The sequence below is a fragment of the Phoenix dactylifera genome, chromosome 2 (genome assembly GCF_009389715.1).
Source record: "Phoenix dactylifera cultivar Barhee BC4 chromosome 2, palm_55x_up_171113_PBpolish2nd_filt_p, whole genome shotgun sequence".
NCBI lineage: Eukaryota > Viridiplantae > Streptophyta > Magnoliopsida > Arecales > Arecaceae > Phoenix > Phoenix dactylifera.
The window spans coordinates 5,617,870-5,645,665 of record NC_052393.1 but is presented as its reverse complement, the minus strand read 5'-3'; the positions used below and the strand labels follow the sequence as shown (position 1 = coordinate 5,645,665).

At 38.4% G+C, this 27,796-nt stretch overlaps 1 protein-coding gene across 1 annotated transcript in view; it reads left to right on the top strand.

Annotated features, from left to right (window-relative positions):
- Positions 1–284: 284 nt before the first annotated feature.
- The window catches only part of LOC103714569 (dnaJ homolog subfamily C GRV2), a 29,225-nt gene continuing 1,713 nt past the window's right edge, over positions 285–27,796 (top strand). Inside the window, exons 1-21 of the mRNA XM_008801860.4 lie at positions 285–1,104; positions 1,534–1,767; positions 1,899–1,986; positions 3,805–4,013; positions 4,796–4,897; positions 4,970–5,032; positions 5,202–7,448; positions 9,568–9,930; positions 10,516–10,656; positions 10,924–11,316; positions 11,458–11,949; positions 13,341–13,564; positions 13,685–14,029; positions 14,235–14,529; positions 17,639–18,091; positions 18,167–18,512; positions 21,334–21,677; positions 21,755–22,228; positions 23,556–23,680; positions 25,710–25,833; positions 27,277–27,345. Of these exons, the coding sequence (XP_008800082.2) occupies positions 622–1,104; positions 1,534–1,767; positions 1,899–1,986; positions 3,805–4,013; positions 4,796–4,897; positions 4,970–5,032; positions 5,202–7,448; positions 9,568–9,930; positions 10,516–10,656; positions 10,924–11,316; positions 11,458–11,949; positions 13,341–13,564; positions 13,685–14,029; positions 14,235–14,529; positions 17,639–18,091; positions 18,167–18,512; positions 21,334–21,677; positions 21,755–22,228; positions 23,556–23,680; positions 25,710–25,833; positions 27,277–27,345 (7,614 nt within the window). The 5' untranslated portion in view covers positions 285–621. The remainder of the gene's footprint in view (positions 1,105–1,533; positions 1,768–1,898; positions 1,987–3,804; positions 4,014–4,795; positions 4,898–4,969; positions 5,033–5,201; positions 7,449–9,567; positions 9,931–10,515; positions 10,657–10,923; positions 11,317–11,457; positions 11,950–13,340; positions 13,565–13,684; positions 14,030–14,234; positions 14,530–17,638; positions 18,092–18,166; positions 18,513–21,333; positions 21,678–21,754; positions 22,229–23,555; positions 23,681–25,709; positions 25,834–27,276; positions 27,346–27,796) is intronic.

Sequence of the window (27,796 nt, the reverse complement as noted above, 5' to 3'; positions counted from 1 at the left end):
TTAAACCTCACAATTACACCCATAAGGGAACGCATTATCACAAACACCACCTCTGTTCATCAAATAGAATTACCGTAGAAACACCAATTTAATCGGCCCCAATTTCCCACTCCAATTGGGAGCTCAGAGCCCGCGAGGGGCCCGCCCTGCTACCGTCACCGCCCAAGCCAAATCGCTCTCCTCCAGATCTTAGCTGTCCATCCATCATCGGACAGCCCTCTTCCGTCCTAAAGGCCCCCAACGGCCGCGCGCATTCCCTTGGCGGCCGCGCGACCACGATAAACCCCCGAACGCTGATGAAATAATAAAAAAAAAGGAAGAGAAGAAGGGGGTGAAAAAAAGCCCTTTCTTGGTTCCAAGAACCTAGAGTCTTGATCGATTCGAGAGAGAGAAGGTGGAGAGAACGAAGCAAGAGGAGCGATCGATTGAAACCCTAGGTGTTTGATCTCGGGAAGAGGAGGAGCTGAGAGGAATCCGTGCGAATTCTCGCGGAGATCGGAAGCGCTGGGGGCGAATCAGTCCCGTGGCTACAGCCCGTTCGCGGCGAGCCCGGGCTTTGGGCTCTTCGCCTTCTGGAACCCTAATGCCCGCCGGACCCGCTACCTAGAGCACCTCCCTTCGATGGATTTCGTCAGCCGGCACGCCGCCTCTGCCTCCGCCGACCACCACTCTCCGCCGGCGGAAGCCACCCCGCCTGCCGCACCGCAGGCCCCCGCCGTCGCTGAGGAGCCCGAGTACCTCGCCCGGTACATGGTGGTCAAGCACTCCTGGCGGGGGAGGTACAAGCGGATCCTGTGCATCTCCAGCTCCGCGATCATCACCCTCGATCCTTCCACCCTCGCCGTGACGAATTCGTACGGTGTGTCGAGTGATTTTGAGGGCGCGGCGCCGGTGCTGGGGCGGGGGGATGATGTCGGCTCGCAGGAGTTCACGGTGAGCGTGCGGACCGATGGGCGGGGCAAGTTTAAGGCGATCAAGTTGTCGTCGAGGTTCCGGGTGAGCATCCTGACGGAGCTGCACCGGCTGAGGTGGGGGAAGTTGGGGCCGGTCATGGAATTCCCTGTTCTTCACCTCAAGCGGAGGACCTCGGAGTGGGCTCCTTTTGTGAGTCAACTTGCCTTCTTCTCCCTTCTTCAAATTTTTCCCCTCCTGCTATGTGCTGTCAATATCTTGTTTTACTTGATTTTCCGAATATAATAACTAGCCTGAGTTGAGTGGATCCTTTGCGATCATGGTTTTTGTGAAACTACTTCCTTGGTTTTGATAAATTAGGTCGAGATTCTTTGGTTGAAATGAGCGAATTGCAACCATCTGCACTCCTGCAATCTCCGTTGCAATACCTTCAATAACAAGCTGTTCTCTAGGACCACAAGATTTCATAATTCTCTCCTTCATGGCCTCTAAGTAGAACAAAGGACTAACAAGCATTCTAATATTCTTCAGTGTTAGCTGATGCTCTTTGTCAAACAATTTCCTTGATGATTGAAATCTGAGTTGTTGACTGTTCGAATGTTTTTAAACCACCTTCTGCAGAGGTTAAAAGTTACAGCCATTGGTGTTGAGCTTTTTGAAGGACAATCTGGAGATCCACGGTGGTGCTTGGATTTCAGAGACATGGATTCTCCCGCCATCATACTTTTGGCAGACATGTATGGAAAGAGAAGTAGCGAACCTGGAGGATTTGTTCTTTGTCCATTATATGGAAGAAAAAGTAAAGCCTTTAAAGCTGCCTCTGGATCATCTAACACTGCAATTATATCCAATGTGGTACGGTTGGAGCCTTCTCAGTCCTTTACAAAAAGTATCGCTTTCTATTTATCTAATTTAGATTGTTGATGGCTGCAGAAAGAGTTTTGCTTTTTCCTCCTTGTGTTATATAACCATCATATTTTGTGCAGACTAAAACTGCAAAATCTACTGCTGGCTTGTTGTTATCGGTCGACAATTCTCAGTCAATGACAGTTGCAGATTTTATCAAGAAAAGGGGTATGTTTTTGGAAGAAGCCTGAAATGTGCTTCTACATTCTATTTTATAAGTTGCTTTTGATACTTGGATTCTTATGTTATAAACAGGTTTCTAGGTTACGAAAGAAAACATTTTTATTGCTGGATGATATAGTCGTTTTTTTGTCAATATTGTGTTACTTGTTGGATAAATCAAGTGTTTTGCACCACCACCTAGAGAGAGAGAGAGAGAATCATGACCAGGACTAAAATCGTTTTGAGGTGATATTCCAATACACATAAGTTCTATGTGCTTTTCATGTTGTAATCCATCTACTACTCATCTAGCATTGAGTTAGCTCCTTCCAGTGAGGTTGGAAACAGGCACGGGCTTTGGGTGTAAGGTAATGGTATTATGTATTAAAAAGGAACAAAATCTTTTCTATCATTTTTTTTTTAAAATTAAATAATATGTTTGAAAAACAACACAGAGTGGTATATGTATGAAGCAGAATTGTAGAACTAAGGATGTCAAAACTTGTGAGCATATTTCTAGCCCCTACCACTTAGAAATTTATATGTTATTACTGACTATTGCTAGATGTCCCAGAGACGTGATTTTCCCTAGAAAGTTCAGTATCCTCTGCTCCTTGTTCATTTCTTTGTAATTTATAATTCATATCCGAGCTGTCGGATGAAATTATCATATATTTATATTTAAATTACTTACATTGAGATGAAATTTCTCAGTTCTTTCACTGTAGATAATGGCTCCTTAGTACCCGGCAGCATGTTCAAGATAAGTATTAGATGCACTTATCAAACATTAATTCAAATTGCAGTTTTTGAGTTCAACCACAATTGGTTGATCAAACAAAATAGTCATTGGTGCTCCACTTCTCAGTTTTTTATGTGGGCATGAGACTATCAGCCTTGGCGTGTTCATTTAGGCATCCTTTATAAAAGTGTTGTTGTCATAGCCCAAACTGCTTCTCTCATTCTTTGACAACTCTCAATACAAGTTGATCACATAGCATATCTAGTACATCGTTTCCTGCATCGCTTCTTTCAATTAAATACTAAATGAAATTTGTGGAATGAGTAGAGTACTAGTTTTGTGTGAACTGACACAATTAACTTGTCAGACTCAGCCAAAATGATTGACATGAGTGCGTAATAATTTGTTGGTTGGGTACTGTTGACTAAAGTTGTTCCAACCTAAGTGTTATTCCTTCCCCAATCTGTTTCTGTATCTTCCGTTTTCCTTTTTTGGACCTTCTTTTCTTTTAATTAGTAATTTCCACTTAGTTTCTGTATGTAAAGAAACATAAAACTCGAAATTAATAGGACATATTAATCTGCAAAGTAGACAACTCATGCAGCTCTTCATCTGAGACTAAACTTCAATATTTGGTGGTTCGATGGTGTTTAAATAACGCAAATAGTATTTAACTGCTATAATTTTTTGCATCAATCTGTTTGGTTTTCTTGGTTGACCTTATCATCCAGTGGAACTTTTCCATCACTGTAGAATCAAACTTCTTCTTCTGTGTGAGTTCCCATGATCTGGAAAAATGAATTACTCGTATATTTCTTGATTGAAGCAGATTTTTCCTGAAAATAGCCTCAACTTTGATTCTTTTTAGTACCGACTTTTATAATTTTTCTAGAAATCATAAATAACTAATAAGGGTATGAATGACATTTTTTCCTAGGAAATGCAACTTCATTAATTGTTTATACAACTATAATGACTTCTTGGGACGCTGTTAAATTATAATACTCTTCCTTGCTATCTTAAGTACTGGTATCCATGATATTCGTAGTTTAATTTCTTCAATAGTTCATTGTATTTTGCAGCCAAGGAGGCAGTTGGAGCAGATGAAACCCCACATGGAGGATGGTCTGTGACAAGGTTACGTTCTGCTGCTCATGGAACCGCTAATGTTGAGAGCTTAAGTTTGGGAGTTGGACCCAAGGGAGGACTTGGAGAGCAAGGTGATTCTGTATCGCGTCAACTTATTCTTACAAAGGTTTCACTTGTCGAAAGGCGGCCTGATAACTATGAGGTACCCCCAAGTTTTTTGCTGCTTTAAGTTTAAATTGGTATAGCTGCTTGAGGCATGGAGGTAGTTACAAACGCACAATGCAGAGAGAAGGAGGGGGGAAGGAGGGGGGCATGGAGGTAGTTACGGACACACACATGCAGAGAGAGAGAGAGGGGGGGGTGGGTGGGAGAGGGGGACAGAGAGAGAGGGGGGGAGAGAGAGAGATGCAGTGATACATATGCACACACATACACACTCATATATATACATTTCAAATGTCAAAGCTATTATGTTTGGCTTCCATGCTTCCATGCTCTTATAAAATTGTTAATGATATATTTTGTTTCCTATATTTGATTTTGCATTTAATTTAGACAATTGACCATGTAACTTTTGTATTTGGAGCATCACCTTTTTTTTCCCTCCTGATTCTGCTAGGAAGCTATTAATGATTTAAAACTTGTTATTTGAATGTGCTTCAAATACGAATTAGCTTGTTAAAAGCCCTTGTTAGTGTGGATTAATGGGTTAACTTTTTAAAACTATGCTTGTTTAGTAATCTTCTTTTGGTAACTAAGGAGATCTTGATCACTCAGGGCACTGTGCTCTTATTGCTATAACTTAAAAGCTAACATGTAGTCAGCTTTATTGTTCAAGCACGATTTTCTTGTCTCCAATGGCTATTGTTGTCTTCTGGTTTATTAAATTGATCTGTTATTCGTTATACCATTGCTGTAGTTTTTCTTTTACTTACAATGATTCTTATCACTCGCATTGACTGAAATTTCTGTGGGGCCATCCAGGCTGTTATTGTTCGACCGTTATCTGCAGTAAGTTCTCTTGTTCGGTTCGCGGAAGAGCCACAGATGTTTGCAGTTGAATTCAATGATGGATGCCCTATTCATGTAAGTAACTGCTACCTAATGATGCCTATCATGAAGGAAACTTTCTAAATGTGTTTGTGACTGCAATTCCAGGTGTATGCAAGTACGTCCCGTGATAACTTGCTTGCAGCAGTTCGAGATGTTTTGCAAACTGAGGTAGGTTCATTTGTCTCTCATCCATGCAGTAAGCACATGTATCATACCATTTGTGCATCATTTTCCTATTCTAGCTATTTTCCTTTCTTTAGCTATTTTTTGTCTTCACTCTATGCAACTGGATCATTTATGTTATGTTTGACATGCTTCTTAATTTCAATCCTAACAGGGCCAATGTCCTGTTCCCGTGCTTCCAAGGTTGACCATGCCTGGTCACCGCATAGATCCACCTTGTGCAAGAGCCTGTCTTCAGTCGCAGCAATTTCCTCTTGGTCAGCAGCGTTCAGTTGCTGATGTGGAAACTGCAACGATGCATCTAAAGCATCTAGCTGCTGCTGCCAAAGATGCTGTAGCTGAAGGGGGTTCGGTCCCTGGTTCAAGAGCAAAGTTATGGCGTAGAATAAGAGAATTTAATGCATGTATACCCTATACTGGAGTACCTCCTAACATTGAAGTGCCTGAGGTAGTCTTGATGGCTTTAATTACAATGCTTCCAGCAACACCGAACCTTCCTCCTGAAGCTCCACCCCCTCCACCTCCATCACCAAAAGCGGCAGCAACGATTATGGGGTTCATTGCATGTCTGCGTAGGTTACTTGCATCAAGAAATGCGGCATCACATGTGATGTCATTTCCTGCTGCTGTTGGGAGAATTATGGGGCTACTCAGGAATGGGTCAGAGGGAGTAGCAGCTGAGGCAGCAGGACTCGTTGCTATGCTCATTGGTGGCGGTCCCGGTGATGCTAACATATTGATGGACTCAAAGGGAGAGCAGCATGCGACTTACATGCATACCAAATCTGTACTTTTTGCGCATCAGAATTATGTTACTATCCTTGTCAACAGATTGAAACCCACATCTGTGTCTCCATTATTGTCAATGTCAGTTGTGGAAGTTTTTGAAGCTATGCTTTGTGAACCTCATGGTGAAACAACTCAACATACTATATTTGTTGAATTACTACGTGAAGTTGCTGGTTTGCGGCGTCGGTTGTTTGCATTGTTTGGACACCCTGCTGGAAGTGTAAGAGAGACGGTAGCTGTCATCATGCGTACTATTGCAGAGGAGGATGCAATTGCGGCAGAATCTATGCGAGATGCTGCTTTGAGAGATGGTGCTCTCTTGAGGCACTTGCTGCATGCTTTTTTCCTTCTTGCTGGTGAGCGCCGTGATGTTAGTCGGCAGCTTGTAGCTCTTTGGGCTGATTCTTATCAACCTGCCCTTGTTTTGCTGTCAAGAGTTCTTCCTCCTGGGCTTGTTGCTTATTTGCATACACGTTCTGATGGAAGTTTTGAAGATTCTCAAAATGAGGAAGCACCTCTTACTAGGAGGAGGCAGAGACGCATACTGCAGCAGAGAAGGGGCCGCTTTGGAAGAGGCATAACATCTCAAGAACATGGAATGCCTCCATCTAATAATGTTGAAGATGGTGATTTATCAAAGCAGATAGCTGTTGGTGCTTCAGCAGGACCAGAAAACTATCAAAAATCTGCCCAAGAGTCCAATATTGGGCAGTTTCCAGTGCCTGCCTCTACCCTCCCAGGTGTAAATCAGACTGTTGAATCATCCCATGTTGTACCACTTAATGCTGCCTCAGGGGCTGTTGTTGCCGATAATGTCCACCAAACTAGTGTATCACAAATATTGGATTCAAATGCTTCATATTCAGTTGACTCTGAAGCTAGTATTGTTGGTTCCTTGAATTCTGACCTGCCCGCCCCTGCTCAGGTTTTTGTAGAAAACACTCCTGTGGGATCTGGAAGATTACTGTGTAATTGGTATGAGTTTTGGCGAGCATTTGGCCTGGATCACAACAGACCTGATTTAATATGGAATGAACGTACCAGGCAAGAGCTGAGGGAGGCTTTACAAGCAGAAGTTCATAATCTAGATGTTGAAAAGGAACGATCAGAGGACATTGTTCCGGGAGGTGCAATGGTTGAGGTTAAGAGTGGACATGATAGTGCACCCCAAATATCTTGGAACTATGCTGAGTTTTCAGTTAGCTACCCCAGCTTATCGAAGGAAGTTTGTGTGGGGCAGTATTATCTTCGTTTGCTGCTTGAGAGTGGGAGCAGTGGCCGAGCACAGGATTTTCCTCTTCGAGACCCAGTTGCATTTTTTAGAGCATTATATCATCGTTTCTTGTGTGATGCTGACACGGGGCTTACTGTAGATGGTGCTGTTCCTGATGAATTGGGTCCATCTGATGACTGGTGCGATATGGGAAGATTGGATGGCTTTGGTGGAGGTGGTGGCTCTTCAGTAAGAGAGCTTTGTGCAAGGGCAATGACTATTGTGTATGAACAGCATTATAAGACTGTCGGCCCTTTTGATGGTACTGCTCATATTACAGTTCTGTTGGACCGAACAGATGATCGAGCATTAAGGCACCGCCTGCTTCTTCTTTTAAAGGTAGTAAATACTTTCCTGATGCATCTTTTGCTTGCCTTTGTAATGTGAAGAATGTTTAAATGGCTCCAAAAGCATTAATTTGGTAGGCTAGAGTAAGTTATGTTACAGGATTGTACTAATATCCAGCACCAGTAGAAGGTAATGTCCTCTGAAGCTCATATAGGAGCATGCTAGGACAGGATCACATCCATGGATAGATAAGCTGGCATATTCTGCTTGCAAGAAGAAAAATGTCATGAGAACGTAATATTCCACATCAAGTTAAAACAAGCATCTCTAACACACCAACCTTGTGGATGAATACTATGAGATAATTTATTCTGGAAATCTTTGCTTTAAAAGGTTCCTGGGAATTGAGAAATTAAAATGTCATGATGTTATTAACACTGAAAAAAATAACCTGAATCCTCGAATATAGAATGGGAGTCTAAATGGATGATTTTTGCAGTCTGGTGTTCGGATATGTCCAAATCAAGCATCTGTGAAAATGGGCTCCTATAAGTGGTTAATGGGACAAAAGTCTAGGTTTTGGGAGTAAAATGTGAAGAGATGTTTTTCCAATACTTTTGTAGGGTTGCATGTGCAAGTAGTGTTGGATTATTGTTGCCTGGATGGCTGGTAACATGACCCCCTTTCTAGTTTGCATACCTGATAATTAATTATTTTTTAATGATGGTAATGGTGGCAATTAAAGGTGATGATTATGGCAGAAAGTTGTTTTTCGTTCTATAAGCATATAGTGTCATCTCAATCTGGTTGATTTTTTTTTTTTTTGTAATGCATTCATTATTGTAGCAGCTCTTGATGACTAATCAAAGCTGATCTTGTGGTTCTTGTGCATTCTGCTAGTCTTAGGAAAGAAGAATAGATTTTTCTTTAATTATTTAAGTGGGTTGCTAGATCTATTCGAATTCTCTGGGATTCAGTATGATGATGGTTGGAAAGAGAGATTGAATAACTCCTTGAAGCAACTGTATGCCTCTCCAATCCATGAGACATGGAAGGAACGGAATCACCCTAAGGCAGTTTATAGATGCAACTCTTTGATGCATGAAAGAAACAGACATATATGTGCCAGTCAGAGTACCAATTATAAACATTGTATGTGCAAGGCTATTATGTAGCTACTCGCAAGAAACAGTGCAGCTATATATTAGGAGCACTCAACATCATAGTCTAATGTATGGGTATGCAGCCCAGCAACCCCCATGAATTCAGGTGGATTTTATTGAAGATTTTTTTCCTGTAGACCGTAGTCATCAGTTGTTAGAGTTTCTTGATCAAATCAGCTGAAACATTGGTTGCTGATGATAAGACAAAGTCTCATCAAAGTAATTCTGAGGATGAAAAATTTATGCTTGTATAGGAAGTCAAAGAATAATATTTCATCAGTTTTATCCTCTTAACGAAATAAAATGGACTTTGGTGGAAGCAAGGACATAATTGTCGACCAAAGGTGCGACTCCTAAACCTGTCTGTGGTTTTGCTTTTATGGAAAAGTCTGAAGCTAACTTATATCTTGTGTAGGACTATGTTTCCTTTTGAAGTTCGGGATATCATAAAAGTCTAAAAGATGAAAAGGGAAAGAGTTTTTGGTGACTTATGATAACTTATGGTGATATATTGCAAAGCAAAGAAGAAGATGACACATTTGAAGAGATGATTTATTTATCCAAGATCCTTCCTTCTTGATTCTCTATATAAGTCAGTCTTCGTAATTGATATAAATGATGCTTAGAGGCTAACATGTACCTATGAAGTGATAATAGACATGCATGGCAAAAACATTTTCCATGCTTTGGGATCACTAATGATCTTCCAGATCACTTAAATGAGATCCAGTGGGAAGGGACTGCTTGTTTTCAGGAAAACAGCTATCATCTATCACGCTTTTGTGGCTTCTGCACTTTCATGGTTATTAATTTTTTTTTTTTCTATTAGTGTGGTAAAGTTCTTATTCTCTCGTTTTGTATTTTAACAAGACCATGGGAATGTGAAACTTTTATCCTGTGAAAAATTTGTTCTTTTACTCCTAAATTTGAGATACTGTATTTTTGCTAAGTTTGTTCATCCCCTATTCTAGTACTAAATGTTCAGTTCTTATATTCCTATTTTGCAGGTCTTGATGAAAGATCTTTCAAATGTTGAAGCTTGTGTTTTGGTCGGGGGGTGTGTTTTAGCTGTTGATCTCTTAACTGCAGCTCATGAGGCTTCTGAGAGGACTTCCATACCTTTGCAATCTAATCTTATAGCAGCTACTGCTTTTCTGGAACCTCTAAAGGAATGGATGTTCATTGACAAGGATGGTTCAAAAGTTGGTCCACTAGAGAAAGATGCAATCAGAAGGTTTTGGTCAAAGAAAACGATTGACTGGACAACAAGATGTTGGGCTTCTGGTATGTCTGACTGGAAGCGATTGCGGGATATCCGTGAACTGCGCTGGGCACTGGCGGTTCGAATTCTTGTTTTAACTCCAGTTCAGGTATCTTGATGCTACATTTAACAACTGGGAACTGAATCTTGTCTAAACGTATAGAAATTTATGGATTAATTAATGTCCAGCAGTATTGGCAACAGTAATTTTACTTGCTTTGTTAGTGATAAAATGATAATATTTTTTCTTTATTGCACTAGCAGTACTTTCATCTTTCTTCATTAACCAACTTGCTGTTGTAAATTATTTTATAGACTTTGAGATGCCAATGCTCTATAGCACTATAATTGCATGATATAATACAGATAAATTACTGTTGCTATTGTTATTTATAACTATGGCACTCATTTGTAAAGTCTAATTTATGTGCATATGTTTTGAGTTCTTCAGCTTGTGTTGCTGTTCTTTATGTCACCTTGCACCATGGATTATTTTAATCACATGATACGAGTTGGCTAATGTATTTATACTCACTTTAGCACTCAACATCTAATTATGTGTGTGTTCTATTGCATACTAAGTTAACTTGATTGCTGTGTAATATAAATACAATAATCTCTTTCTGTACCACTTCTATTGATTTTATTATGCCTTAATACTTATGTTGCTGCAATTAAACATTCCTGTTTTTAGGTGGGAGAGGCTGCATTGTCTATATTACATAGCATGGTGTCTGCACATTCTGATCTTGATGACGCTGGAGAGGTTGTCACTCCAACACCAAGGGTTAAACGAATCCTGTCGAGCCCACGATGCCTTCCACATGTTGCTCAGGTAGTTTCTGAGCTCCTGGTATGATTATTATATATTGGACATTTGACCCTGGTTCTATTATAGTAAGCAATTTTTTTTTTAATCGAAATGAATCGATGATAATGAGAAAAACTTAGGATACTGGTAAATAATTTCATTTTGTGCATGTTCTTTTTTGGTAGAAGCACATGCTGTATGTTATTCCTAAAAAAAATGGAATTTTGGAAGCTTCTAAAACTTAGACAGGTCTGATACCTATATCTATTTTTTATATATTAAAAAAATCAGGCTTTGCTTACTGGGGAACCGAGTATTGTTGAGAGTGCTGCTGCTCTGCTGAAAGCAATTGTGACTAGAAATCCCAAGGCAATGGTTCGACTATACAGCACGGGCGCCTTTTACTTTGCTCTAGCATATCCTGGGTCTAATCTTCTTTCAATTGCACAACTCTTCTCTGTGACACATGTACATCAAGCATTTCATGGTGGTGAGGAGGCAGCATTGTCTTCATCATTACCCTTGGCAAAGCGTAGTGTACTGGGTGGACTTCTTCCGGAATCCTTGTTGTATGTGTTGGAGCGTAGCGGACCTGCTGCATTTGCTGCGGCAATGGTATCTGATTCTGATACCCCAGAAATAATCTGGACACATAAGATGCGAGCAGAACATCTGATTCGTCAGGTTTCTCATCTTAAGCCATTGCATCTTGAAATTCATTTCTTTCTTTTCCTTGACATCATTTTTCAGTCTTTGTTTTGGATCTATGTTTCTAGTTATTATGCACCCTGGGCATATCATATGTTGCTATTCGATTTCTGTCAGATTTTGCAGCATCTGGGTGATTTCCCTCAGAAGTTATCACAGCACTGCCATTCCTTGTATGAATATGCTCCCATGCCTCCAGTAACTTATCCCGAGTTAAAAGATGAAATGTGGTGTCATCGTTACTACCTCCGAAATTTATGTGATGAGATAAGGTTTCCCAATTGGCCCATTGTTGAGCATGTAGAGTTTTTGCAGTCGTTGTTGTCAATGTGGCGTGAAGAATTAACTCGACGGCCGATGGATCTATCCGAGGAAGAAGCTTGCAAGATATTGGAGATCTCTCTGGATGACATTGTAATTGGTGAGAATGCTGGTAACGGGCAACCTTCGGAGACGGATGAATGTAGCACATCCAAGAAGATTGAAAACATTGATGAAGAAAAACTTAAACGCCAATACAGAAAACTAGCAATAAGATATCATCCCGACAAAAATCCTGAAGGCAGGGAGAAGTTTGTTGCTGTCCAGAAGGCTTATGAGAGATTGCAGGTATTCTTTAGCTCCTTGCGTTTTTGTTCTAATATTATATTTTCTAACTGAAGCATCAGACATGCTGTCATAAGTTCATAGCCCTATTTTTAACAAAATTGGACTATAACCCTTGAACAAACTAGTGGAAGTAAATGAATGATGCAAGCCTTTTCTGGTATATGCTCTGTTGCTGATGGACTGTAGAGTAAAATTCATGATATTTGACGTGTAATTGTTCTCTTACATATTATCATTGTCACACTTCATCTTATGTTGTAATAGTTTAGTGCCCCCTAGTTATGTCAATATATGTAATGTGCCCTTGAAAATGATTTCTACCTTTATGACAAAAAAATCCTGTAAGCTTTATTTGAATCCATGATTATCAGACTATGATTCTGTTAAGACATAGGCAATGCATATTAGTGAAAGATGCATTAGACGCAAGATAAGCCGTACTGACATACCGGTGGGCATCGATACCAGTATGGTACCGGTACCGTACCGAACCGAACCGGTACCGTACCGAACCGAACCGGTACCATACCGGTTTGGCTGGTTTGGTCGGGTTTCGGCCCTGATGCACGGAAAATTTAATGTTTAACCTCTACCGGTGTGAATCGACCGGTTCCGGATTCGGTCGGTTCAGCATATCATGATTAGAGGCATGCAAAACGGTGGAGTTTGGGCAGTCTAATATGGGATTGACTGCATTTAAAGTTCGCATGTGTCAATGTTAAGGAATGGCACTGTGCAGGTAATTAAAGCTTTCCCGATGCTTTTTAACCATACTTGTAGCATTATATCATCTTTATTCATAAAGGATGCTGATTTCTGGCAATTCATGTTCTGATCTCTTCCATCGACCTAGTTTTGTCTTCATTCTTGTGCAAAACATTATCTAGGGTCTTATCATCATTGCCAGTAGATGAGTAGTTAATCAATCTTCTGCATCTTAACAGTCGACCCATGTGTATGGGCTTTAAATAACTCAATGGAATATAAAACCACGAATACTATTCTGACTGCAGGTAGGTAGTGGATGTAATTTACATCTTTTGCCTGGGAAAGTTCATCTTGTTCTCAAAAACTGAATACACATGGTTGGAGAAACTTTACAATGTTCTTGTTAATATTGTGAATTTATCATGAGTCTCTGATCCCTGTATAAAACAGAATATCTGCATAGCATATGTATACAGGGAAAAACATGCTTGTGAGTATACATTTGCTTACACTAGTGTGTATTTGCTATTTATAAATTGATACCATGAAGAAAAGTTCATGCCAGAAATAAGTAATACCACAGACCAATAAATTTAATATCAAGCTGCTATAGTTAACAACTATTTGTTTTTTCTGTTGTTGTAAGAAGTTGTTGAAGTTATAACCATATTACACTCTTGCAGGCAACCATGCAAGGATTGCAAGGTCCACAGGTTTGGAGGCTATTGCTTCTATTGAAGGGACAGTGTATCTTGTACAGGCGACATGGAGATCTCCTGGAACCTTTCAAATATGCTGGCTATCCAATGTTGCTTAATGCTGTTACTGTAGACAAAGATGATAACAATTTCCTTTCATCTGATAGGGCCCCACTACTCATTGCAGCTTCAGAATTAGTTTGGCTGACGTAACTAGTTCACTTTCAATTCTTCCTGATTTTTTTTGTTGTTTTTTCTTTATATTTGTTTTGTTCTAGAGAATGAGGGATGTACTTTTGGGCTGTAATATGTTTCTTATCCTCTCTCAGGTGCGCATCATCTTCGTTGAACGGCGAAGAACTTATCAGAGATGGTGGGATACCTCTCTTGGCAACTCTTCTTTCCCGTTGCATGTGTGTGGTTCAGCCTACAACGCCTGCAAATGAACCTGCTACCATCATTGTTGCAAATGTGATGCGTACATTTTCAGTCATAAGTCAGTTTGACACAGCAAGAGCTGAAATTCTCAAATTTGGGGGCCTTATTGAGGATATTGTGCACTGTACTGAATTAGAGCTTGCTCCGGCAGCTGTTGATGCTGCGCTCCAAACGGCAGCTCATGTTTCTGTATCATCTGAGCTACAGGATGCTTTACTTGAGGCTGGCTTGTTGTGGTATGTCTTTATTTCAATATCTTGCTTGTGTTTTCTTCTAGATTTGTGCATAAATTGGATTCGTGAGTATTAAATGCAAAGATTATATGCATGATAAACATTTGACTGAAGACTAATGGGAGAAGAAAATGAAATCTGAAAAAAAAAACAGCGTGAAGTAACTAATTTGGAGTCTATAGCTGAAATTTTCACTTTCTTTTTCCAGGTACCTATTACCTCTATTGCTTCAGTATGATTCTACAGCTGAGGAGAATAATGTGAATGAGGCGCATGGTGTTGGTGCCAGTGTGCAGATTGCAAAAAATATGCATGCTGTGCATGCAACTCAAGCTCTATCAAGGGTTTGTGGTCGTTGTGATGATGGGTTTTCAACACCTTACAACGATTCAGCTGCCAGTGCACTCAGAGCATTGCTTACTCCAAAGCTAGCTAATATGCTTACAAATCAGGTGCCTAAGGATCTTTTGACAAATTTAAATGCAAATTTGGAGTCCCCAGAGGTAAATGTCATTTTTTTATTTTCCAAACAAGCTTTATGATTTTCTTTTTTTAGAACTAACATTGGCAGTTGTGCTTCCTAGAATTGTATGGGGCATTGTGCTTTTCAATAATCAAAATGCTTCTGATGATGCCTGCTGGCTGGCTATCTCTCCAATGCATGAAATATGCTGCTGCATGGGTGTACAATAACTGAGAAATAATGCTCACCGCATCTCTTGTATGTTACCAAGAAAGGAGATCTTAGAGGGTGAGAAAAATAGCAAGGTGAAATATACCAAGAATACAGAGAGAAGAAAGTTCAAAACTAGACCAAATTGTTGGGAAAGAGAAAAAGAATCATTTAGTCTACTTCATAGTTTGGATAGAAATGTCCAGAGAGTAAGCTTTTTAGACAGTAAAATTCTGATATCTAATAGCATCTTAATCTCTTTCTTTTGACGTAACCAAGATCCGTTACAACATAATGCTTCAAAAGCTAGTCGCATGCAAGCCAAAATTTGCATGATTGAGCAAGGGCTAGATTCAAATTCAGAATAGGATAGGCTTAACAATATAGGTATGCTCCAGACAGTGGTAGAATGAGTGCATTATAGAAGTTGGTGGTTCATTTTCACTTTTCATGCTTTTAATTATCAGAGTGTGCATTTGGTAGTTCTTAGATTGGTCCAAAATTACATCGAAAGAAATTTCTGGGATTTCAACTACTTGGCTCAATTATAGGATTGCTTCTAATTATCCATCTCCATGTGTAAGCATCAGATGTTCTCTAGGTGATGAGCACGTTCTCCAAAGTATCAAGGAGATCAACTATTTCTACTCATCATGATGAAAACTGCAGTAGTGGATTTTGACCCATAGCACCATTATTTTATCGATTAAGATAATCTATTGCACAAGCATCTAATTGAGGAAATTAAAAGGTACGGATGCCTAATTTGACTCCACTCCATCATGCTAAAGTTTCATATATTTTCCTTCAAACCTGATAAAGGACAATTTGCAATATTCCTCCATAGGAGAAGAGACAATCAATCAAGGTATGCCATACTATACTGAACCGGATGGTATGAGGCATATCCTACTGTACCATTTCGGCACTGATATGCGGTATAGGAGGCGTACCAACACTTAGTATGCCAAACCGGCCTTCTGTACTAGGCATACCAACCCAGTGATAGAGTGGTACTAGTATGAGGCCCGGTACCGAGATGGCATACTTTGCAACTAGTTGATAGAGCAATTTTTCTCATTATGAGAAAAGACATTTAATTGACATTCAATTTACACTTTATAATGTATTTATTGAACAAACTAATAATTGTATAGCTTTCCCATTCAATTAGCTCTCTTTGATTAATCACTATATCTTTTATTATAACAAGTATTGCTAACCTGGCTAATAAGCGTAATTTCTCAATAAAATCTTTGACATTATAGTGATTATGTGTCTGGATATGATGGATGAAGACACTTCAATATCATGTTGCCATGTGCTCAGATAGTTCTTATGGATTATGACATGACAACCTACTCATTAATTTAGGCTTGGCAAATGGCCTGATGGTTAGGGTTAGATGAGTTTTTAAGATTGAAATTTGATTTTGAATTTTATATATGTTTTGAGCCTAGTGGTTGGAAACTTCATTTAGGATGCTGCAGCTGTTTTGGAATCTCTATGGAAATTTGGTCTTTTGCCTGCTTCCTATGTGCTTGTTGTCTCCACTTTCTTGCACCCACACCAAAATCAAAGCCTACTTCCACTTAAACTTACCAAGCTTTTGGGTAAAATTACAGCTATAGCTTTTTGAATCCATACCTTACGATTTTGGAGTTGGTCCATCTAAATCGTGTCATCTTGGGGTGCTTGTCTTTTGGACCTGTTTGGTGCACCAGATAGAGGATCCATTTTGACCAAACTATCATGACATGAATGTGTTTTGACATGATTGGGAAGGTAATATTTTTAATTTAAATAAGTTCATTAATCATTAATTTAAATAAATTCTTTGATCATAAATTTAGTCCAAAGATCGTTCTTTTTTAGTTAAATAAATGCTTCTGGTTAAACCTTGACATCTGAGGGTTGGGTAGGCATAGCCTATATATGTAAGGGTAAGGCCATCCCAAGAATAGGAGATTAATTGATGAAGTCTCTATCCAAGCCTTCAGTTCCTTTTCCCCCCTTCTTCTGCATTAAATTGAGTTATTTTTTTTCCAGCATCTTTTGAGAGATCTAAATACATTTTAGATGCACACATACTTGTTTCTTAAACAAGTATATTTGGCTCTACATTGCTCCTCTTAAACAGCAGCAAGAGCTTGGATTTTTTTTTTTTAATTATAAGTTGATAGAGGGCTAAGTCTTGGATGACAAAGTTATTGAGGGCTCAAAACACACCAAGGTGCCATGGTCTTTTGGAGCCTAAGTGCAAGGTGAAAAGTGAGGTACACACCTAAGCATAGTTATTTATGATGATTGTAATCTACCATGTCGAAAATTCCTGGTACCTAAAAAAACATTAATGTCTTTTAGCTAGAGTCAAGTATGTACATAATAAATAATAGCATTATAGTTATTTAACAAAGAGTACCTAATTTGAAAATTCAAACTGTTCATCGTCATCTAAATGTTTTAAAGCGTTTGCAGATCAAACTTCAGCTGATTTGGATGCTTCTAGACTATATCAAAACATGGAATCATACCATTAAAATTGCCCAAATTCTCCACTGATGTAGGGTAAAAACCGCAAAAACACAAGATTTTTTGATTTGCATCCAATGAGACATTGTAGATCATGATTGATAGCGTAGATTTTCATTTTGTGGGGGCTATCATTGATTTTGATTGGCAATTATTTTGGGCAAAATTCGCTCAAACATGTATAAACTCTTAGAACTTGTGCCACGCTTGCGCAAATTCCGAGGGTAGTAGAAGCCCAAGCATCAAATTGTACATGCATATTCTGCTTCTTTGGCTTTTCACTAGAAGTCTTATAGTATGGTTCTTGTTTTCTTTTTGGGCTAATACTTTGCTTTATGTGTTCCATGATCAAATTCAACTCCTTGGTCATTATACTTATATCGTGCTTTATTGCTTCTGGGGCGCAGATTATTTGGAATTCTTCCACCCGAGCAGAATTGCTCAAATTTGTGGATCAGCAGCGTGCCAGCCTAGGCCCTGATGGTTCATATGATTTAACAGAATCACATTCATTTGCCTATGTAGCATTATCTAAAGAGCTACATGTTGGTAATGTATACTTGAGGGTTTATAATAATCAATCCGACTACGAGATAAGTGAACCAGAGGCATTTTGTGTTGCTCTTCTTAAATTTATAGCAGAGCTGGTGCATAATTTGGGTACTGCAAATGTGAATACTCTGTATAAGACTGATAATGATGGTACATTTGTGGAGTCATCAGAAATTGAAAATGGTTTAGTCAATGGGTCAAATAATGGAGATAATGTTGATTCATTGGATATCTCTGGTAGAGAAGAAACAAAAAGGGAGGAATCTGAAGTGGTTAAAAACCTTCAAACTGGGTTGACATCTCTTCAGGTATGCTAGTAACTAGTTGAAGTTTTTATATTTATTATTATGATGTCTTGTATATTAACTCCATTTTGGCTTCAGAATCTATTGACAAGCAATCCCAGTGTAGCTGCCGTGTTCTCTGCTAAAGAACAGCTTGTACCCCTTTTTGAATGCCTTACTATACCCATCCCAGCAGAAAGCAACATTCCTCAAATTTGCCTTAGTGTTCTTTCACTCTTAACGAAATATGCTCCTTGCTGGGAGGCTATGGTTGCAGAGAGGGCGAACCTCATCCTTCTATTGCAGTTGCTTCACAAGAATCCAGCTTGCAGGGAAGGGGCTCTTGCTGTCCTTTATGCCTTGGCAGGCACCCCTGAGCTTGCTTGGGCTGCGGCCAAGCATGGTGGAGTTGTATACATTCTTGAGCTTATTTTGCCACTACAAGGTAAATCCTCATTTCTATTCTCATGAAGCTTTTCCATTTTTTGCTCTTTTTTTTAATAACTAAAACGTTAAATTATCGTAGTAGGTTTGAATAAGATCAGATTTAAAGGACAACTAAATTAATAAAAGAAGTTTAAGAATTAACAATAACCTTCCCATTTATTTGTTGAATTAGACAACAAGGTGCCACCAATAAAAATATTCTTCTCATATAAATGCAACCAAGGTCGGCGGAATTGATACCGGACACCATATCCGTTTTGTGGCGACACGAGTCGGTACGGAGGGTGGCGGACACCAATAGAGGCCGGCCTCGGCCGCGGGAAGCAAGGCCGCGACCGCTTCCTCTGTTTCAAATGAAACAGGGGTCCGGCTGTGATCTCAAAAAATTTTGCGATTTTTAAGTGAAGTCGGCATCACGTAAAAATTACAAATTTTTTTAAGGTTGCAGCCGGACCCTTGTTTTGTTCAAAACAGGAGAAGCAACCACGACCTCGCTTCCCGCGGCCAAGGCCAGTCGGCGTCCCGCCCTCTCCCTCCCTTTCCCGCTCGCTCTCTCTTTCCTTTTCTTTTTCCGGCTCCGACAATGGGTTTCGTTTCCGTTGCCAGAACCATATCGGTAAGCCACTGGTACAGTTCGGGACGGCCGGAACTGTCCGGTTCGGGACGGTTTCGCTGATCCTGAATACAACCTTTATGAGTTAATCATTCCACATAGTGCATGCTTCTATTGCATCCAAGGTATGCCGTCTTTGTATAGCGCCTCATACGAGGGCCGGTTTGGCGTAACAAGTGTTGATACTACTGCAAAATTTTACTTGGTTTAGTGTACAATTATATCTTCATACGGAACCAAACTGGTGGAAATCCGTGTTGGTTCGACCCTAAATTTCGAAATCCTCCTGAATCGCCCTAAACCGCTTCGAACTGCCCCGAACCGAACGGAACCGGTGTGAACTGTTGGATTGAACCTTCGGGCAATCCACCTCTTTAAAAGGATTGAATCATGGTCTATTGAACCGGGGTGAACCGCTCGGTGGTTCACCCTATACCAAACCGGTAATCGATTGACAAAGGTCCCGGTTTGGCTAACCTTGGTAAATGAAACAAGCAAACAAAGAAAGAAATAAAGGAAGAAGGGGAGAGAGATAGTGGATACCTATTGGGACGCTCGACCGCAGGACGGCCTCGGGAGCGGGATAATAGAGCATCCCGTTCTGTGGAGAAACTGGAACACCTCCATCCCATAGGATTTAAAACCTTGTTATGATGTCTTTGAAAATTTAATGAATTGCCAAATTTGTAGAGTTGGAATTTACTAATCTTTGTCAAATATCCATAAATCATGATTTTTCACATGCTCCAACTTTCTGTCTTTTAGTTAGAAAACATTTTTCTGCTTGTAGTTTTTATTTTAGTCTCAAGAACCTCATCGAGTAAAAGCGATGAAATGTGATTTTGGTTAAAAAGAAGGTTTTACACTTATGGCAGTATTGCATCAAAAGTGTCCAACTTGTTTCTGCTTGGGATGTGCACATTGACTAAAATTAAAAATGAAGAATGCACCCTGCTTGGAAAAAGATTAAATGCTTGTCAGGTTGACTGAAAACCCTCCATAGAATGGTAATTCTTATTTTCTGTATTCCAATTTCCTTTCAGCCTTTATTGGTTTGCCTAGTTTCTTTATCAAATATTTCTTATAGAGAAGCTGAAGGAAATGCTTTTTTGCTTTGCGTCCACTTTGCCTGGCCATATTTGTCAACCTGACCCAACCAGAAGGGTAAAAAAAAAAAACATTTGAAACTTTCAACTAGTGCCATGTTTCAAGATTAGATTGTTTTGTTGGTGCGCCGTCATGCTTTGTACTTTGTTCAATGCGGGCATATGTATCTTGGTTACTGTTTGGCCCATGGGGTCTTGTACTGGGGTTTACCCTGCCCGGATTGAGAAAGTAATCCATTCTCCTTCATCTCTTAATATGATCTCTGGATATCTTGATTTGTGTTGATGCTGGACTTGGTTAGGCCATTATGGATAACAGTTATGAACAAGATATATGCAATAAATTTAACAGTCTGAATCTCTTGCTTCTTTGGGCATTCTCATTCACCATTACCCTGGAGGCCCTTCCCATTAATACACCCTTAATCACATTTGAAAAAGTCATCTTGAGGATCCATTGAAAACCAAATGCATGAGATGCAAACTATGAGCCATTTCATCACATTGTTATAAACATTTTCCAAGTCCTTTTTTCTCTCCTAACATAATACTCAATTAAACATAATTACATAATGAGTCAGTCCAAGAACTCCCATAAAATTTAGGGCATAATTAATGAACATGCTCTCTTTTAACAAAGTACGGTTTATCTTTTTTCTTAAGAAAATGGGGGTATTAAATTGTGGTTTTGAGATAATACTTAATTCTTATCAAAGTTGAGATCATGTATTTATCATAGACTCCTAGAATTACCAGAGCATAGCTTCTCTCCTCTCTCTATCTCTCTGCCCCCCTCCCTCCCTCCAGGGATCTCCATCTTTGCTCAATTTAGGTTATATAAATATTCATCTGTAATTTTTTTTCTTACAAGATGGTTGTTTTCTAAAGGTAATGCAGTTTGCAACTCAATGTTGAATTTATTCTCAGAAACAATTTTCATCCGTAAATATGATAATTTCTGCATTCTGGAATATCTTTATTTATTTTTCTTACTTTTCAGTTGACGTGTTCTTTTATTTATTTTGCATGTTTAACTGTGTAAAATATCTTTTAAGGCTGTTATAATTGAATGTCTTGCTGACTAAAGTTCTACTTTGCAGAAGAAATCCCATTGCAACAAAGAGCGGCAGCTGCATCCTTGTTGGGCAAGCTTGTGGGACAGCCGATGCATGGCCCTAGAGTGGCTATCACGTTAGCAAGGTTTCTACCAGATGGTTTGGTAGCTTCTATCAGGGATGGGCCGGGTGAAGCAGTGGTTTCATCTCTTGAACAGACGACAGAAACACCAGAACTTGTTTGGACACCTGCGATGGCAGCTTCTCTCTCTGCTCAATTATCAACAATGGCATCAGACCTCTACCGGGAACAGATGAAAGGACGTGTTGTTGATTGGGATATACCTGAACAGGCATCTGGCCAACATGCTATGAGAGATGAACCACAGGTATATTTTGTCATCATACCACATTTATTGAATTTTTGGGTTCTTTGTAGAATATTCTAAGGTGCATGTCTGTGCAGGTTGGGGGAATTTATGTAAGGCTTTTCCTAAAGGACCCTAAGTTTCCACTGAGAAATCCGAAGAGATTCTTGGAAGGACTTCTGGATCAGTATGTTACATCTATTGCTGCTACACATTATGACACTCAAGCTGTTGATTCTGAGCTACCATTGCTGCTGTCTGCTGCACTTGTGTCCTTGCTACGGGTACATCCTGCACTAGCAGACCATGTCGGTTATCTTGGGTATGTTCCAAAACTTGTTTCTGCTATGGCCTATGAAGGAAGACGAGAAACAATGGCATCTGGAGAGGTGAAAAGTGGAAACTGGGTCCATTCCGATGAGTCGAAAGAAACCGAGGATGGACAATCACAGTCCGGTGGGCAGACCCCACAAGAACGGGTGCGTCTTAGTTGTTTGCGAGTTCTACACCAATTGGCATCTAGTACAACTTGTGCAGAAGCTATGGCAACTACAAGTGTAGGGACTCCTCAGGTATTAAAACATGTCAATATACAGGTTTTTCCGGTTGGGTAATATTTTGAATTCTTTCCGTTGATTAAATCTATGATGGCTCTGTTTGCTGATTTAGAGATTCTGTATAGATCATGCCATTAACATGGAAACAAGGTTTCTGTTTAACTGCTATTTGCCTGAGAATGTAGCTTCGAAGTTTAAGCTAAACAATTTTGCAGCTGAAAGTATTGTACTCATCCGTTCAGATAAAGCTTTATTATATATGATGTGCACTTGTTCCATGTGTGTCGAAGCTCTAAGAAGAACACTGAAAATGACAAAATGTCTTTATTTTTCTTTACTATCGAACCTTGAAATCTGATCTTGTACCTGTTTATCTCTTAGAAATTAATTAGAAGGCTTGATATAGGTGTATGATACCTCTTATAAGTGATGATTACATCTTATCCTCTGCTTGATGTTCCATTAGAACCCTTAAATTGTTTAACAGTATCTGCATTATCTGAAACAAGCAACTCCTTGGTCTGTGTTGACGTTATGCACGATGCTAGTGGTACATTGTGTTCTTAGATCAAAACTCATGGCTTGATGATTCTCTTTGTGCCCAAATTATTCTTCCAGATGGGAGATGTATGCTTTGTAGGAGAGCTGCATGACAAGCTTTATCAAGAAATTATTATTATGCAACTAGAAGTATCGATATTGCATTTTGCAACTACAGTTAATTCTCATTTCCATCTTCCATCTACTATTGCAGCATTGTTGAAGTTGACTATTTATTATAGGTACTTATATTATCACTAAATCTCTGTAGATCCATTCATTATAAAGTTTGGTCTCTTAATCATCTGACAAGGATCTGTTTCCCCCATCTTCTATCTGCCTCCCTCCTTCCTCTTTTTTACTAATTGCTTACTTTAATTACTTGCAGTTTTAAATTCTTTTCTTTTTGTGATAATATGATGAGAGCCATTGCAAGATATTTTTAAACGTGAAACTCAAAGGCTGCATGAAAGAAAGGAAAGAAGGATAATTTCTATTTTATTGAGATTGCATAATGTGAAATGTAAATGTAGTTTTCTCCTTTTTTTCTCACTGAATATTCTTTAGATTCATAATTAAGTCTATCCTGTATTTATATTGAAGGGGCACGATCTCGTTCCAGGTTTGATTCTTTTTTTCACTCCTTTTGTAAAGTTTGGTTTTGATGATTTGATCTTTGGGAAGTAGAGGGTGGGAAAAGGTTTTCATGCATCATATTTTTGCTCATTCAAACAGAACTGCATAACAGTACATTCCTTTTGTCGGTTACATCATGTGGCTGTTCTTTCTGCTCTTATTCCAGGTTGTGCCTTTGCTCATGAAAGCAATTGGATGGCAAGGCGGCAGTATACTAGCCTTGGAGACGCTAAAACGTGTTGTTGTTGCTGGGAATCGTGCTAGAGATGCACTCGTTGCACAAGGATTGAAGTAAGTTGCAAAGAAGTTCCAATCATTGATATTTGCTTTATATTTGTATTTTGAATTACGCAAAAAGTCGATAATTTAAGAATGCTGTCTTGTACGTTTACTTTGGAAAAATGATTTTTTTTTGTAAATCTGAATATGATTTTAGTCTTTCGATCAATGTGATCTTTGATCCGACAAAATTTTCATAGGTTAATTTTTCAATAGGCCAACCTCATCATTTCAGCTATAATTCATCCTAAGATGGCTCATATAGTTTGTTGATCTTTTACAAATATTTTAATGATGAAACTTCACAAAAAAGTTGCTAAGATTCACTCAAATTACAAAAAAATAATAAAAAACTTGAATTTTTTTCCATAAAATGATTTTTTGGATGATAGATTTGTTATTTCATTCAGACACAGAACCATAGTTAGAATCTACTTGTCTTATCCTCCTCACTTTGTGCCAAATGAGTTTTTTTAAAAGAAAGGACTAGATCGGTGTGAAGTGTGAGCTGATAAATTATACTTGCATTATAGACATCAATTAAATGGATAAGATTGCTAAAGTGAAAAGCATTAAAGTAATGACAAATTATAAGCAATTAATCTTATCCAAGGCCACATCCTTGGTAATAATAGGCTTTACAGATCCTTGTAGCTGCCATCCTAGTTGTCTTAAACCTTTCCTATTTTTCAATCCATTAACCCAGACCTAAGTAGCTCTAAATAACAGGCCCTGTTTTGGTATTATTGCAAATGTGCATGATTCATCACTTTAGTATCTATTGATGCAGCTTATAAGTTGAATGAATGAAACTAAGAAACAAAACTGCATGTTTGAAGGAGTGAAACTGTTATAAAGTTCAGAACATTTTAATTTCCTAGATGAACAAAAAAAAAAAAGAAACTTATACCATTTTCTTCCAAAATGAGGCCTCAGAGAGCAAATTGAATGTGGTACTAAAGAATGTTATTGAAGAAAGTATTTGAATAGTTTTTCTTTGAATGTTGCCTAGTTAATTTCATATTGCTGATTTAAATTGTTTTCAGAGTTTCATACTGCTATGTTCTTTTCTGTTTATCCTTGCTCCATATGTGAGTGCCTCCCACTTCCTAGGTTGTATTCCACGCGTATATCTCCTTCGTTGGGGTAAGTATATATCACTGAGATTGTAGTTATGACATTTTTTGTTCCTTGAAACAATTGGCAAGGCTCTCTCCAGTAAGAGCACCCATATGCTTTATTTATAACCTTGTTCCTTGTTGCCATATACATGAAAATTCAGAAAAGCCACCAAAACTAAGGATGCTTCAAGAACTTCTGGTTCTAAGTCGTGACAGTACGTGAATGTGAGAAATAATTTGTAACTTTTATGACGCTTTGTTTAATAATTAATTGAAGGAATTTGCCAAAATTTGACATTCTAAAATTTATCTAAAGAGTTTCTTCTTCATTGTATATATTTTGAGCTGTCATTTTATTGAAAAGTTAACTACAATATTTGAAAATAACCAAATTATTAGATAATATAATAAATTTGTTTTTTGATCTAATATGGTTGTGCTTTATTTCTGTGATTATTGATCACAAGATCCACATCCAGTCTGTATGAAAGTTAAACATAAGAAGTTAGAATTTAATTGCAGCTATCTCTCCATCACTTTTAGCAGTATTAACCCATCTTTGGGAATTTCAGCATGTCTTAACTGTAATGCATTAGGTACTTTTATTGACTTGGAGATTTGTATAATCTTCTTAGGCAATGTCTTGTTACCTCGCCCAGCAACATGACCATCTCGATATGTAAGTCAACATTCTTCTAGAGACTACTAGTTCCTCCAGTGGATGAATCCTTACCACGTATAAAAACTTATTGGTCGATTGTTTTCATATTGAATCTTTGATGCAGTCGTGCATATTTCTGTCAAAAGCTTTCAGTAGGAAAGTACAGATGCATACCTTTTTGTTTAATAGTTATCTTAAAAACTGGAGTTACATGCCATGTTGATCCTTTTCCCATGAATGACAAACATGAACTTTATAGGGTTGGTCTGGTTGAAATACTTCTTGGCCTTCTTGATTGGAGAGCTGGAGGAAGGTACGGACTTTGCACTCAAATGAAGTGGAATGAGTCTGAAGCTTCAATCGGGCGTGTGCTTGCAGTAGAGGTAATTTTTTTTTTTTTTCTCAGGAAACATTTAGCTACATATTTTCAAATGGGAAATATGACCGCCATTGGTATTGATATTAATTTTACACCTTAAGTCTTATTAGACCTCAAGCAAGTAAATTTGTATCCTTTCTCTAAATTAGTTTGTTTGAAATTGATTCTTTGAATTTTAAATTTCTTTGATCATATTTTCAGACATATAGAATTGAAAGAACATATGCACTTATATGAAGTATGTGTAAAATGAGTGGATGATGACTACTAAAGAAAGTTTTAGACATGAACCACAGGTAAGCTTGTTAGAAGTTGGGACAAAAAATGAAAAATGATAGAAGAGGGCCACAGGTAAGTTTTGATAGGAATTTCAAGCAAAGCCACAGTCCATGAGATATATTCGCAGGAAGATAGAGTAGAAAACATGTGAGTTCCCTAGTAATAAATATTTTAGTCCTGAATGATGAATGGAAGTTCAGATTCATCTGGAGAATACCAGAGATTGAAGTATGATATATTCCCATGAGCTGGAAGTGGGGTGCTGTATTACCAAGAGTATGGAAAAAGTTTGGTGTGCATATTTGTTAGTAAACTCTGATTAAATGGACATAATGCTGGATTATGTTTTATTATCAGAGATTTGAATGGACAACTTCTTGTTCTGGTTCAAAAACTTCCAGATTATTTTCAGTTATATTGGCTGAATTACATGCACCACGGTAGGGTATTATGTGCAGAAACTTGAATAATATGTCCTGTAAATAAGTCAAAATGATGCAAAACTACCAAATTTAATTCACAAATTGAAGCTAAGAATAATCAAATTACAGATTTCTTGGATTTCTCTTCTTCAACAGAAAGTTCAGAGCTTGTTTAATATAAGATATGTGAATTAGCAAAGAAAGTTGAAAGTGTGACAGTAATCTAAAGTTCAGCATTGCACCAGCTCTGGAAAAAAGGCATACCGACATGTCAGGAAGTTGTCAAGGTTGTCTGAAATCTACTCAAAAGAAAGTCAACATTTCTTCTTGTCTGTATTCATAGGTAGGGTGAATACTTGATGTAGTAGCATGAGCACTATTGCCTGTTATATTCATCTTTTTCGGAGTCTAAATTTGGTTTCATGGAATTAATTTCTTTTTATCTATTACAGAACAATGGTAGAACTACTAATCTAAAAACAACTTTGGGCGATAGGTGTTTATAAATTGTATTGCTTTCATGTAAGTTTGGGAAATACGTATTACGTATTGAAGCAGAATACCTTTTTTGGGTGCATATATCTTTTCTGGATGCTGCTTTGCCGCCTTCTGCATCATTCGAGTCTTTCTTGTGCAGATACATTTGAGTCTTGCACGATTAAATGTCTTTTATTTTTTGTGAAGCATCACATGCGATATTTTAATTAATTCTTCAATAAGGTACAACTCTTATCATTTTGATCCAGGTGTTGCATGCATTTGCAACTGAGGGTGCCCATTGTGCTAAAGTTCGTGACATATTGAATTCTTCTGATGTAAGTTTGTCAATTTATTTCCACTAAATTTAATTTTTTATGGATTTTAATAATTTCATTTTATGCCAATCTACCTAATTACTTGCTTTGCTGAGGACGATTTCATATCTTTCTAATGAATTTTTTGATTCTCTTAATTCTAAAAGCGTTCATGTAGTTTTTTTTATTTTTTTATTGTCCTGTACAACAGGCAGTGACAAAATAGGTTCCTCTAGTTTTTCAAAGAAAAGAACAGTGGTTTCTATTACTTGAGTATGCGTTGATGCAAACACTTTTAGGTTGTTAAGAATCCAAGGTTGTAATTCATAATAGTTGCTTAGAAGGCTATAATGCAAGAGAGTTCATATTGATACTCTTAAATTTGTCTCTTTAGCCTTTTGATAATGTAATGTTCTCTCTAACATATCAAATCAGTTGAATGTCTTATTTGTGTATATTTCTTTTTGAAATT